Here is a 14,557-nt window from a genome sequence, read left to right as displayed (position 1 = left end):
TTAGAACTGATTTATTAATTTTATTATTTCAATGCCGTAGGTCACTGAACTGTGGCGACAAAATCGAACAAAACACGCATGGTATTGTGTGCACAAGAACTAGACCTGTCCACTCGCTCTGGAGTTGTGTCGCCAATAACATGAATAATTTCTCAAATAGCAGATATCTATCATATTACAGTATATTTTGGGTTTTATTTAGTTTAGTTTAAGTAGGATAATAAAGAGTTATTACAACACCAGTTTTAGAAATGATTTTTTAATCTGAAACATTCAAAGTCATGGGTCACTGAACTATGACGACACAGACGAAAGTGAGTGAAACCTCACTATAAAGTGAGGTTTACTGTACAGTATTCCCTTATCTGTCCACCCTCACTCATCTTGTTTCATCACAGAAAATGTATATAAGATGATTTCAACACATTAGCTAGTTATTCACGCTTCAGCCTTTAAATTAATTTACAAAGATACGTGTGCCACAAATCAGTGACCGAAAATCATTGAAACTCAGTCGTTCATTTGTGTGGACCACTCTGACTGGTGTTTGGTTAACATACGTTACTTGTTGTGTGGACCATTCTGGCTGGTGTTTGGTTCATATGGTTCACTTGTGTGGTCCACTTGTGTGATCCAATTTGTCTTATGAAGGAATTATTAATTGTAATCTGTGATAGAATGAGACAGTTTTCCACCACTCTGTGAACTCTCTCCCAACATTGTAAGTTGTGGACCATTTGTGGTCCACTTGTGTGGCCCACATGTGTGGTCCACTTGTGTGGTCTACTTGTGTGATCGAACTTGACATATGAGCGAAATATTAATTGTAATCTGTGATAGAATGGAAAATTTTCCACCAGTCTGTGAACTGGTGGAATCTCGACATCGTAAGCAAATCCGAACATCCCCCGCTTCGGCGAACCATTGTTCGTCGAACCGGGTGAGTAAATCCGGTCTGAAAAGTGTGCGAACTAGCCGGAGATTTGTTGAATCGGGGTACGTTGAATCGAGGTTGTACTGTATTAGAAACAGGATGGGTCCAAGTACAGAGCCCTGTGGGACTCCGCTGACGACATCTCGTCACCCTGATGATGTCTCCCCCCCTCACAGTTATTTGTTGTTTCCTGTTGCTTAGATACTCCCTTATCCACTGGAGCACCTTATCTTTCACTCCTGCCTGTTGCTCCAACTTTTGTAGCAGCCTTTTATGGGGTACTGTGTCAAAGGCTTTCTAACAGTCCAAAAAAATACAGTCTGCCCAACCTTCTCTTTCTTGGCTAATTTTTGTTGTTTGGTCATAGAATTCTATTAAGCCTGTGAGGCACGATTTACCATCTCTGAATCCATGCTGATGGTGTGTTACAAATCTATTTCTCTCTAGATGCTCTACGAGCTTCTACTGTGGTTGTATCCATGTGTTCTAAGTCTTCTCGCACTTCTGGGGTCTTCTGTTTCTTCTTCGTTTGGGTCTTGCTTCATGTTAAGATGGCCGTGGAGAGGAACATTTGAGCTTGGAGAGGAGGCCTCCATAAGGAAGTCTTGCATGTTGTAGGTGTTTAATTGGTGGTGTGGAGATGCTGCTCCTGCTGAGATTTCCTCGTCTGAAGAGTCTGAAGTGTCATCTGGAGACAGTGATTTAGTCTTCAATTGCACAGCCTGGGTTAGGCTCGGATGGCATGGGGTTGTGGTTGCAGCTACCGCAGGAGCATTGGTGGTATTGCTAGCAGCCGACGCATCGGGGCTGAGATGGTGATTGTAGGAGCCTTGGGAGCTGGAGTGGAGGGAATGAAATTCCAATTTCCAGAGGAGCCCCAGTGTCTCCCTGCCTCAGCCCACCCTCCAGGTTCTTCAGTTCATCATGGGTTTGTGCAGCAGGTCTGCCTGGTGGTGGTAATTGGTACTAACATGTCTTGAGGTCATTTGAGTGAATTTCTTGTGCTGCATGACTTGTTTACTGTAGTTGTTTGGCAGTTTTTCAAAGCTTCCTTTTCTGTGAACCCCGAGTTGTCTGTAAACAGCCCGTCCTCCAAACAGATTCAAAAGTGATTTCATGCACTTGCCAAACCCCCTGTTTATGAATGAAAAGCAGTTTACACACAACTCACAACTGCTGACGTTCGAACATATCCGGAACAAGTGCTTCACTGACGAATTTTGTTCGAATCACAACGCTATAAATGCTTCACCCACGTACTACAAATACAAATAAACGCCAACAGAACCTAAACACCTGACCTAACCTATCCTATGCTTATATATACACAATATGCCAATATATTATAATATTAATTTATACTTGAGAAAATTCCCGTTTTGAATGAACAGCATATTAAAATTTATGAATGCGTCTGTGGGGTCGACCGCTGGATGGAATGGACTTGAGTCGAGAACGGGTTGCTGTAAAGCTGTGCTGACTTTCTGGAGGTATTTTACTGGTGAGGTGGCAGATTGTCATCTGTTCTGTGCCTCTGTGAGAAAGCTAGATTCTGGCTCTTATACCCGGTAGGTCAAGCAGAATTGATGTGACCTTTCATTATGAAGCAATCTCAGCAAGATAGCTTCATAGAGCAAATGAAGATGAAGCAAATCCACAAATTGGTATTCATTACATTCAATGCTGGATTTTTGCACCAGTTCTCCAGACAATTCATTTGTGAACATTTTGATATCAAATTTATAGTTATAACCCAACAAATACTGTAGCTTGTAAAATGATTGTAAACATGTTTTGCATCTCTGAGGTACCCCTGAGCAGCTTGGGGAGTCCAAAACTTTTAAGGTCAGGAATGTTCAGAGAGGCCAGACTCACAAGGGCTGATGTGACTAATAGGGGTGGATATATCTTGGTGTGGCTAGCTATGAGGAGTCACCATTCTTTCAGACAATTGACATCATGTAATGAGAACTTTATAGTAGTTATGTAAAAAAGTATCATATATATTATAACCAATAACAGTGATAAGGATATGATAAAAAGTTCTTAAAATTTCACATAATTTATTATAAAAGTCACATTTGCTTCTAAGTACATGTTTATATACAATAAATTCACAGATGAATTTTCACTCAAAATACTTTTTCTTCAGGAAGCCCCTTGTGGCTCCCAGAAGCTACTATCTCTGATAGTGAGCCATACTACTAGGTCCCATCAGTTATGGAGTTCTATTAGCTTACCGAAGACCACAAGCCAGAACCTGGCTCCCACCTCACAGAGGTAGAGCAGGAAATGGTAGCACTCATGGCAAAATTTATATGAATTTATTCATGTCTGCCTCCACCAGAGAAGCACCCAGAAAGCCAGTGAAACAAATTCCACTGCTGGCTTCAAATGAGACCGCAGCCTCGAGAACTGTCAAAGAACTCCCCATGTAAACAAACGATTGAAAATTCATGAAATCAGCCCTAGCTCATATGCCCCTCCTTCCCCATTTATTTGCAGGGAGGGAGGGAGGGAGGCTGTGGTCAGCCAATTGTTCGATTTTATTCTGATGGTAGTGTTGGGTCAGGTCCCCTTCTCTATCACACTGGCTCCAGTGTCCTGTTTTCACCAGGTAGTGGTTTATTGTCTTTGTGGCTGTTCCTGTGCACTTTGGTGCAGTGAAAGCTAAGAGTTAAGAGAGCTTGGAGCTGCATATGCTCAAGGTTATCTTTCCTGTGCACTCCCCAGCGCTATTCTTCCACTGCCAGGGTTGTCTTCCTTGGAGTACTGGGAAATCACTCCCATGGGGTCCTCCTCACTTGTGGTGGCCCTCGCCTTGGGTGAGTTAGGTGTTTTCTTGACATTGTCTTTCTTCAAGCAAAAAAATATTGGCTGTTGGAGCACACTGTGGTTCATGAGCTTTACCAAGCACACCAAGGATGTTCTTCACAGCCACGTTGGACTGGCTGTGTTAGCATACTTGTATTATGCTTTTCTTGTGTTGAATGGACCAGCATAGATTTCCCAGTGTCTGGTCTTCCTGTTGGGGTCCATTTTCCCCACCGGCCCCTGAAATCTCCACTGGTTCGGGGTCTTGTGGATATTTCTCCTGAACCCCCTGATACTATTGAGCGAGTTGAGGGGTTCGAGTCATCATTGCCACTTGGTGACGTTTGGTCCATCCGCCTTTACTTTCTGCCTGTTGGGTTGGTGACACCTTCAACACTGAGTCATGTGGAGCCACCCTCCTAACTCATAACTCCTGTTATGTTGTTCTCATTCCAGCCTTCCCAATGTGTGGGGTTCTCAGATGATAACTGAAAAGCCCACATGTTGGGATGTTTGGTTTTCTGGTTTGGGTGGACTCTGTTGTGTGCCCAATTGGATGCCCCAGAGTGGCATGATGTTTAGAGCCAATGAATTTGGAGGTGTTTGTTACCTCAACTTACAGTGATCAAAGGCTTTTGCAAGTTGGGGGCAAAGATACATAAGGATAAGGCAGAAATCTCTAGAAACAGAATGAGGATGGTGACAAGGGGACAGAAAGATCAGTGGCCGGTCCACTGTGGATGGGAAGTCATTTTGTTACTGTAACTTTGATTCTCTCCATCACTGAAAGGCTGCACGGCAGATTGGATGGCTTGAGGCTGGCTAGCTTGGGACAAGAAGTGGTGGCTCAGCAAGAGACTAGTGGTACAGGTGCAGGTATAATGTCTCCTAATGCTTGGTTTCCATCTTCCTGTGATGCTTCTTTTTGCTGGGCTGTTTCTGGTCCTGGCTGTGGGTCTTCATGGTCCCTGGTTCTGTGTGTAAGTACTTCACATAGTACTCCAGGTTGATGATGTCCGGATGAATTAAGTTAATATCACCACAGTGGTATATAGTATCCGTTTCCATGTACCATCTTTTGGGACGTTTCGACTCCTCTATTTTCTGCTCTTCCTCGTATGTTTGGTTCCAACCCAAGGTCTCTATTCGTGCTTTCCCTGCCTCCGGCAGCCTTGCCTCAGCTGTAATGCCCCCATCTTTTGGTGTTGAGTTGGTTCATGTGCCTACAAGGCTGTCTGGCAGTTGTGTGCGTGCCTTACCTTGCCGCCTTAGTGTGACAAGGTAAGTTCTGCCTCAGTGGGTGCCTTGTGGGTTGATCCTGTTCCCTTAGCTCCCTGTTATCAGGACGTCTGTGATGTTCTTTAGTCTTGCCAACCTGTGGTCTGCCTTTGCACCCATGTTGTTCAGAAGTATGCCACTCTCTCGGCTGTCTTTACAAATATGTCCTGGGCTGATGTTCAGGCGAGGAAGTTTTGGTGGTCGCACAGGGTTCTGGTGGCCTGGTCTCTCTTCTTATTGTCCTGGTCCCCTGGTTCTCTTGTGTGGCCTTGGGTTGTCTTTTTTGTCCAAGTGTCTTGTCTTTGTCATAGTCACAGCAGTGTTTCCTCTGCCCTGGTGTGTGCCCAATGATTCCTTCTCCGTGAGGAGTTAGTTTCAGGGAGCCACAAAGGGCTGTCCCCAGAAAACCAGCATTGAATGCAATGAAATGCCAAAATCTGGGTGAGCCTTGGTGGCTCAGTGATAGACCTCCAGGACATCAGGGGAGTGTCCATCTTCATAGAACTGAGGGTGGCGCTGCTGGTTGACTGCAGCTTGCCTCCCTTCTTCCCCTAAATGAGTGGGGAAGGTGGGGTGAACAAGCTAGTGATAGTTTCATGAATTTTCTATCATATGTTTTCATAGTTTGGAAAGTTCTTTGGTGGTTCTCGAGGCTGCAATCTTGTTTGAAGCCAGCAGTGGTTTGTTTTGTTTTGCTGACTTTCTGAGTGCTTTCCTGGTGGTGGCAGACATGAATATATTTATAGAAATTTTACCGTAAGCACCACTGCTTGCTGTGCCTTTGTGAGGGGGGCCAGGTTCTGGCTCATGGTCCCCGGTAGGCCAATAAAACTCAGCAACTGATGGGACCTAGTAGTATCACTATCAGAGCTAGTAGCTTCAGGGAGCCACTGAGGCTCCCCCAGAAATTTGTATTTCATTACATTCAACGCTGGTTTTATGGTTAATATATTAATAAAATATGAATCTTGTATCCATGCAGGGCTTATCACAGTGTCATTGAAGAATTATGAAATCATAATACTGTATATCAGAAAATTACACCAAGAGCATAGATCTTGGTGTAATTAAGATTTTAAGGATCTTTCCTTAAAACATTTAATAACCAAATGGAAACATAAGAACATTCATGAATAAAATTTGGTTTACATTAAAAGATAAAAAATTGGCAATAAAAGGCAAACTACTGAAATGCCATGAAAACAATTAGGTATATTCACATAAGTGACCACACCCAGCTGGGCAAGACTTGTTGTTGGCCATCCACTGCATCATGTGTTGGAGGTGGCCGCCGTGGGAGCATCCTTGACACCACACAAACAGACCACGCACTATCCCATGACAGAGCGCACACGTTGCTGATGCACACCCACACTATTAAAGATAGAAATTAGTAAAATGTTAGGTATCAATAGTGCTTCTATTTTATAATAATGATCCATTTTGTTGGGGGTATGCTGCTTATGTATGTATATACGTTAGGCTTATATCGAGATCACCCCCTAATGTCGAACTACTGACCCTCCCCGAGATGCAACCCCAAAATAATTGACTAACGCCTGGGTACCAATTTATTGCTAGGCGAATAGAAGTATTAGGTGATACAAAATGTATCCAACCACTTCTGCCTCGTCCAGGATTTGAACCCAGAATTCCCAGTTGCTAATCATGAATGAACCCAACTACACTATAACAGCACAGGTATTTATATTGAATTAACAGATGTTGAATCTTCATACCTCTCGTGTTTACAGGCTTTATGGTGTAGTGCCAAAATAAAACATTTTGCTAACAATCCTCACCCTCGAGAGGATAGTAAGTGCTCAATGAACAAAGTCAACCCACAAGTTCCAGTGAACCAAGTACTTAAACAGCTCTCCTGTAATACTTTTTCCTACTTCTAATACCATGTAATTTAAAAAAAAAAAAAAAAAATAAAACTCCTTAAGGGTAAATGAAAGTATTTATTGAATTACTGTACATTGAAGGGGGCCCCTTCAGTAGCTTCCCCAAAAGCTTAAACAGTGGTGTGGCCAAACCTTCAGAACTTCACCTATCTGAAATTATCTTACTTGGACCACATCTGTGAGCAGTGGTGTAAGGACTAGGGGACCGACTGTCCACAGTCAGATATAAATGGAGGGCAATAACCTCACACAGTGAGGCGAGTACCTCACGAGCACCCACCACACAACCTGTTAGTGGGGAATCTCGGCCCTCTCTCCTTGTGGAGTGCAGGGACACGCAGGAAACCTTTGCACACAGAATCATACTCATTTACTTATACATACTCTCAAACACAAATATAACAAATTGGTATTTTAACTAGGAGAAACATTTACATTAACAACAAAATCTAGACTTTATATACCAGTCATTGTAAGTGGTTATCAACAAGTGTAAGATGCCTCGAGCAACAGCACAAGGATTCGGAGAGAACCTTGTCAGATAGATTGTGTCTGACTCAACCTGGCGAATCAAAAAATCAGATATTGGTAGCATCAAATTTTTAATTGATGTGGAGCTAACATAAGTGGAGGATGGGAACGACAGATTTATATATACAAGGGAGACTGGTTTACTGAAACACCATGTGTCGGAAATTCTGACACTAAATACTAATTCCTAACATACCAAGAAATACTAACACGGGGAGTACACAACAATACAACAAGGGGAGTACACTTAGAGGTGACCCCCGACATGAGTGCAGTCATTCATCCAAGCCTTTCGTAGGTTTGCTGCCCATTGATCCTGCCCCAAGTTGATGATCTCAGACAATGGGTCCAACTGGTGGTAGGGTAAGCATGCCTGAGGGAGGTCTGGAACCATCCAGTGGTATGCACCTCCCTAAATCAACGGCAGTGCCACTGGAAGTTTATACCCTCCAGAGCACCGTGGTATGGAGGCTTCGAATGGTTGGGAACAGTAAAATGTTAAGGAAAAACCTTCCACCGCCAAAAGATTGATCTACACGAACTTCACACCATTGTCACAGAAATTGAGTCTCAGGTCAATATCAGACCACTGACCTACCTCTCTGACAATCACTCCCAATGTTTGCTATTAGGTCCATCTCATCTGATGTATGGAAAATTTCTTAACCCTCCCTCTAACTAAGGGAGCCGGTCGGCCGAGCGGACAGCACACTGGACTTGTGATCCTGTGGTCCTGGGTTCGATCCCAGGTGCTGGCGAGAAACAATGGGCAGAGTTTCTTTCACCCTATGCCCCTGTTACCTAGCAGTAAAATAGGTACCTGGGTGTTAGTCAGCTGTCACGGGCTGCTTCTTGGGGGTGGAGGCCTGGTCAAAGACCGGGCTGCGGGGACACTAAAAGCCCCGAAATCATCTCAAGATAATCTCAAGATAATCTCTTGTATCTCTCACTGACGAGGGACCAGAAGATCCGTCTTCTGTCAGAGAGGGTGACTTGGTTCAGAGATACAAACATCTGTCAGGAGTAATAAGTCGGTGGAATTTCATTTGGACTCGAGCATATCCAACTGCTCTGAGGAAGTACCACTATGAGGTAAACAACCCTTATAATGAAATACACTTAAAACCAGGTGATGTTGTTTTGGTGGGCAATGACGGTCCACGTTCAGAATGGCCTATGAGCCATATTGTCTCTCTCCATCCAGACAGCCAGGGTATCTTGAGAGTAGTGAAAGTGAAGAGCAAAGGCACCACTAGTCTCAAGACACTAGAGAAATTAGTTCCTTTAGAGCTAGCAGGAAATGAAGTCGCCCAAAGACTCTCCACCCCTGGTGCTCCTGTACAGGACATCCGTCCAGAAAAGACTGCCGCACAACAATGCACTCTAAAATTTAAACAATATTATAATTCTGAAGGAGACCAATGAAGTGCTTGCCAGTCCTAAACAGTGAATTTAAGAGCAATTTAAAAATGCATATCAATAAAATATCAATCAGTCTCCCTCTTTTCTGGCGAAGAATGAGACTGCTGCTTTCCGGAGGGGTCTTTGGGTTGTTGATGCTTGGTTTGTCAGGCCGGGGGTTCACCATCTTGAGGTTATCTTGAGATGATTTCGGGGCTTTTTAGTGTCCCCGCAGCCCGGTCCTCGACCAGGCCTCCACCCCCAGGAAGCAGCCCGTGACAGCTGACTAACACCCAGGTACCTATTTTACTGCTAGGTAACAGGGGCATAGGGTGAAAGAAACTCTGCCCATTGTTTCTCGCCAGCGCCTGGGATCGAACCCAGGACCACAGGATTACAAGTCCAGCGTGCTGTCCGCTCGGCCGACCGGCTCCCCATGTGTTGTGTACGGTTGCGGCCCTCCTCCATTATCTGCGTGCCACGGCTTCTGTGTCCGGGGACGTGCTTTGGGTTGATCTGGTTTCCCTTCTTCCCTGTTCGCGGGTTCAGGTTTCTCAGGTGGTCTGCAGGGTTATTAAGGCTAGCCAGCCTGCAGTCTATCCTAGTGCCCATCACATTCGTAAGTTTGCTGCTCTTGCTGCCATCTTTGACATTGAGTCTTGGGCTGACATTCGGGTACAGGGTTTTTGGTGGTCGAACAGGGTCCTGGCTGCACGCTACCTTGTGAACGTCCTCCCAGAAAACCAGCGTTGGATGTAATGAAACGCCATTTTCTGGCCGAGTCCCGGAGGCTCCCCGGCAACCTTCCTGCCCTCTGGTTGGCATTTTTTCGCGATTTTTTATATCCAGCCTCAGAACTGGGGTGGGGATCGCCGGTTTGGGGGTCTGGGGCTCCCCCTTCCCCCTCCCGGGGAGGGGGAGAGCTGCGCAGATATGCGGCACGGCTCATGTGACGTCATGCTTGTTTGCTCGTTTTTCTTTTGGGAGTTGTGTCCACTCGTTTGTCGATTTTCATTCTTAACCAGAATAGGGGTTTGTTTTGTGGGGGGCCCCCTCAGAGAGGCACGAGGAGCAATCGCCTATAGAAATCCCCGTGTGGTTGGAAGCATTCTATGTCTGCCATCGACTGGGTCAGGCACCCAGAAAGGTAAGCGCCCCAAAACAAACCCCCTATTCTGGTGAAAACATTGTTAAAAAGAGCTGAATGAGTGGACAGAACTTCCCAAATGAAAATAAGCAAACTAGTAGGACTGATCTGGTTGATCAGTCCAGCAACCAGGAGGCCTGATCGACGACCAGGCTGCGGGGACGCTAAGCCCCGAAAGCACCTCAAGGTAGTATGACGTCACTACGTTGCCGCGCTTCTGCCTGCGTAACCCCCCACCCACTTCCCTAGGTGGGGCAAGGGGGAGCCCCAGACCTTCATGCTGCCTACCCACCCTTCAGTTCTTAAGGCTGGATGTCAAAAACACGAAAAACCACCGACCAGAGGGAGGAAGGGTTGCCGGGGAGCCTCCGGGTCTCACAGAGAAAATGGTGTTTCATTGCATTCAACGCTGGTTTTCTGGGGGGAGCCCCATCGGCTCCCTGGAGCTAACTACCCAAAGACAAAAACAAAAATGGGGACTTACCCGGGAGGGAGTCAGCCTTCGCTCCTCAACGCGAAGTCAAGACAACTGGCTGAAAACCGCCGACCCAATGCGACACAGGCCCTTCGAAGCCCAGGAACATAGAAAAGGTAGTGAGCGGCCAGGACCCTGTTCGACCTCCAAAAATTCCGTGCCCAAATGTCAACCCAAAACATGTTACCAAAAACGGCAGCCAAGGCAGCAAACTTCCGAACATCATGGGCACAGGAATTGACCCCAGGCTGACTAGAACCGATAACCCTGTGGACGACCTAGGAGACCTGCGCCCTGGAACACAGAAGAAGGGAAACTGGGTCAACCCAAAGCGTGTCCCTGGCCACCAAAGCTGTGGTGCGAATATAACGGTGAAGTGCTGCAACTGAACACAACACATGATACCTGGTTGATACCTGGTTGATGGGGTTCTGGGAGTTCTTCTACTCCCCAAGCCCGGCCCGAGGCCAGGCTCGACTTGTGAGAGTTTGGTCCACCAGGCTGTTGCTTGGAGCGGCCCGCAGGCCCACATACCCACCACAGCCCGGTTGGTCCGGCACTCCTTGGAGGAATAAATCTAGTTTCCTCTTGAAAATGTCCACGGTTGTTCCGGCAATATTTCTTATGCTTGCTGGGAGGACGTTGAACAACCGCGGACCTCTGATGTTTATACAGTGTTCTCTGATTGATGCACCGCCGGCTTGACCAACCAAGCATCAATAACCCAAGGACCCCTCCAGAAAGCAGCAGACTCATTCTTCATCAGAAAAGATGGAGACGGCTGCAAACGAACAAACCTACCACCCTAGAGAACTCAGCAGATGAGTCACGAGTGGTGACCAGCCCCAAAAAGCCAAGGACTGCATCGAACCCCAGTGGTTCAGGCAATGAACCACTGGGGAACAGTCCGTATGGAGCCTGATCGTCGATCCACAAGCAACCCGAACACTCCGGAGCGACATCTACACAGTCGCGAACTCCCGCACCGTGCTGTTAGCCCGATGGAAGGACAGACCCCACCTCCCCTGGCTGGCCCGGTGAGCACTGGTTACAAAGCTCCAGCCAAGAGATGACGCATCCGTGAACACATTGAGCAAGGGCTCGGGTAAGCGCCAAGGCACTGAACCCTGAAAAAGTCGAAGAGGAAGCCGGTGATGCAGCAACTGACGCAAAGCCTCTGGAGGCCAAACCCAGAGATCACGAGAGAGGCACAAGGGACGTCCCCAAAGGAATCAGAACAAATGGCAAAGCCATACCCGAACTGGTGGGTAGACCAGAATTGTAAAGTTCAGGCACCCGCACAAACTCTCGAGCAACTGCCAAGTGACTCGGGATCCCCTCAAAAACAGGCGAAGGCAAGAACACAGCAGACGCAGAGCGTCCAGAGGAAGAGACAAGGACGTGGTCAGAGTGTCCCACACAGGACCCAGCCAAGACTGAACGTGATAGGGAACCAGATGGGACTTTTGCCAGTTCACCAGGAACCTGAACCCGGCAAGCTGGGAAGAAAACAAACCCCTGGTGAGCAGACACGCGGACTGGCTGGGAGCCCACACCAGCCAGTCGTTGAGGAAGGCCAGAACCCGAACACCTTAAAGAAGTCGATGGGCCGTCGATGGGCCAACCCTGATGCCCCACCACAAAACCAAGCCAGTCCCTGATCCCCGGATGAATTGGAACGTGTCAATACGCATCCTTGAGGTCCAGGGACGCCATCCAAGTGCCCGGCTGCAACAGAAGACAGACCTGGGACAGAGAAGTCATCTGAAAGGAGGGGCAATAAAGCCACGGGTTCAGATGGGACAAGTACAGAATGAACCTGAGGTCCGTGCAGTCCCGTTTTGGAACCAGAAACAGGTGGGAACCCACCTGAGGGATGAGGTCGTTTCGACCACGCCCAAGCAAACCCACTCCGAGATGACCTGACAGAGTGCAGGAGAAGAGGTCTGCCCTATCAACCCTGATCCCCCCAACGAAGGATGGGCCACCCAATTCCGCCGCAGAGCGTTAATGGGATGAACCGCGAAAGGGCTGACGCCTCTTATGAGAACCAAGGTGGCACACAAATTGATCACCATGCCAACTAGAAACGGATGGTTCCGAAGACTGCGCCGGCACCGAATCTGGCACCACTGGGCTACCACAACAGGACGAACCACCGAGCCATGGCACGACCCCTCTGGGAAGGCCCCCAAGAGCCACCCTCCCCTTCCTGGAGAACCAAGAAGTCCGACATAGGATAACAACTAGATGAAGCTGCCTGCAGATACTGCACTACCACAGACTCTGCAAACAGCAACAAACAAAAGGGTGAAGACAACCTAAGAGCCAGGGCCCAAGCGGATTCCAAAGAAGAAGCTAGCACTGCCTGCCGACATGCGAGTCGAGAAGCAAAAAAACACAAAACCGCATCCCGCAGGATTGGCACGAACAGCTTCAACAATGCAGATGACGCATGCACCACTGAGGGCAACGCAAGGCCAAAGCCAACAGGCCATGCGTGTTCAAGTTCTCCGCAACCAATGCAGCTAAAAGGGAAGGAATCTGCACATGAAGCTGCACCACACCAACATCCCACGGAAGGGCAGGGGCAAACAAGCACGCATTGAGATGCTCAAAATCATCCCCCCCTCCCCCCCAGGAAAACCAGCAACATCATGTGAGCTACCTAACACTCAAGTGTGCCGGATCGACAGAACATTCCAAGCCTCCAACGAGAAGAGAGGGTTGTCTGCCGACCAGGAAGACTTCGAAATCTTGTAACGAATTCAGTAAAGAGACGACAATCCATACACGAAAGAATTCGGATCCATTACGAAGGCATAATCTGGGTCGTGCAGGAGGTAAGCCACAATGGCCTCCCACACCACATGGGGCAGGATGCGGGCGGCCAAAAACCTCCGGAAAGACTGAATCGACGAAGCCATGGGAACCGGGGAGGGGTAGACGCCAAATCCAATTCGAATGAGGAGGGAGAATAAGAGAACCCCACTCTTTGTAACACCAAGCCCCGCTTCGCGGATTAAAAAACCCAGGAGGGGTACAACGGGGCCCAAGGTCCTCAAAGTCAATCCATCTTCTGCCCCGGGAACCTCACCCCGAGGACCCAAGGTGAGCTGTTCTCCAAACCTCTCGCCTCAAAAGAAAAGGCAGGAGCCGCCAAAACAGCAGGAACGAAGGAGGCCCACTTGTCAGACCCAGAAGCTCTGGCTGGAGGACCAGGCTCGAATGCCTCTGCTGCCACCCCGGAAGGGGATTCATCCAAAACTGCCAAAGTCTCAACATCAACTAAACTTGCTTCGACACCGAAATCCCTCAGATGCTTCAGGGCGGGAAGCAAAGGGGGGAGGACCAGGACACACAACAGAAGGGAATGGAATAGGGGGTGCGGGCGGAACCAAAGCCGAGGTGACTAACACCCCTAAGTCTGGGTCCCTATAGCCAAAGCAGGGCAGTCTCAGGGCATCCGGGAAAGCAACCAACTTCTCGCATTGCAGAAACCTAAACCTAGCATGCAATGCTGAAGCTGCCTGCACCTGCATATGATCATCAGTAGATTGGGTGAACTGGATTACATATAAGCAACATAACTCGCACGACTCCAGGTGAAAAGTATCACTGACCCAACAGGCAGCATTGCGGAGGCACAACCGATGATTGTCACCCCTGAGACAAGGGGGACAGAGCAGCCTTCCGACTTGCATGAAGCGACAGGGGGCCCAAGGGTTGCATCCATTGGACTACAGAGTCCCCGCGGGGTTTCCCAGGGCCCTTAGATGTGGTATTCCGCTAAGGGAAACCCAGGCAGGGTACTGCTAGCTGGCGCCCAAAACTACCAAGCTAACTGCTAAAGCTGAACCCCCAGGATGTGTATACTCATGGGGAGGCCTAGCAGAGAACCACCAAAGAACAATAGGGTTTGACTAACCCAAGAGGCAGACTCCCCACCAGGCAGCTAAACAAAAAGAAAAAGAAAAACCTGCAAGAGGACAATGTACCCAGGCGAAACAGAGCCGGCTGCTATGTGAGGTGATAACTACCAGCACAATACCCTGTGCCCCTACCAATGA

At 47.8% G+C, this 14,557-nt stretch overlaps 1 protein-coding gene across 4 annotated transcripts in view; it reads right to left on the bottom strand.

Moving 5' to 3' along the window:
- Window positions 1-2,977: 2,977 nt before the first annotated feature.
- The window catches only part of Wdr24 (WD repeat domain 24), a 121,637-nt gene continuing 110,057 nt past the window's right edge, over window positions 2,978-14,557 (bottom strand). For all 4 annotated transcript variants that reach the window (XM_069312917.1, XM_045757029.2, XM_069312918.1 and 1 more), the window contains one exon: window positions 2,978-6,400. In XM_069312917.1, the coding sequence (XP_069169018.1) occupies window positions 6,233-6,400 (168 nt within the window). In that variant the 3' untranslated portion in view covers window positions 2,978-6,232. The remainder of the gene's footprint in view (window positions 6,401-14,557) is intronic.

This window comes from Procambarus clarkii, chromosome 74 (genome assembly GCF_040958095.1).
Source record: "Procambarus clarkii isolate CNS0578487 chromosome 74, FALCON_Pclarkii_2.0, whole genome shotgun sequence".
NCBI lineage: Eukaryota > Metazoa > Arthropoda > Malacostraca > Decapoda > Cambaridae > Procambarus > Procambarus clarkii.
Note: the sequence above shows the minus strand (reverse complement) of the source record. Positions and strands in the feature narration are given on the sequence as shown.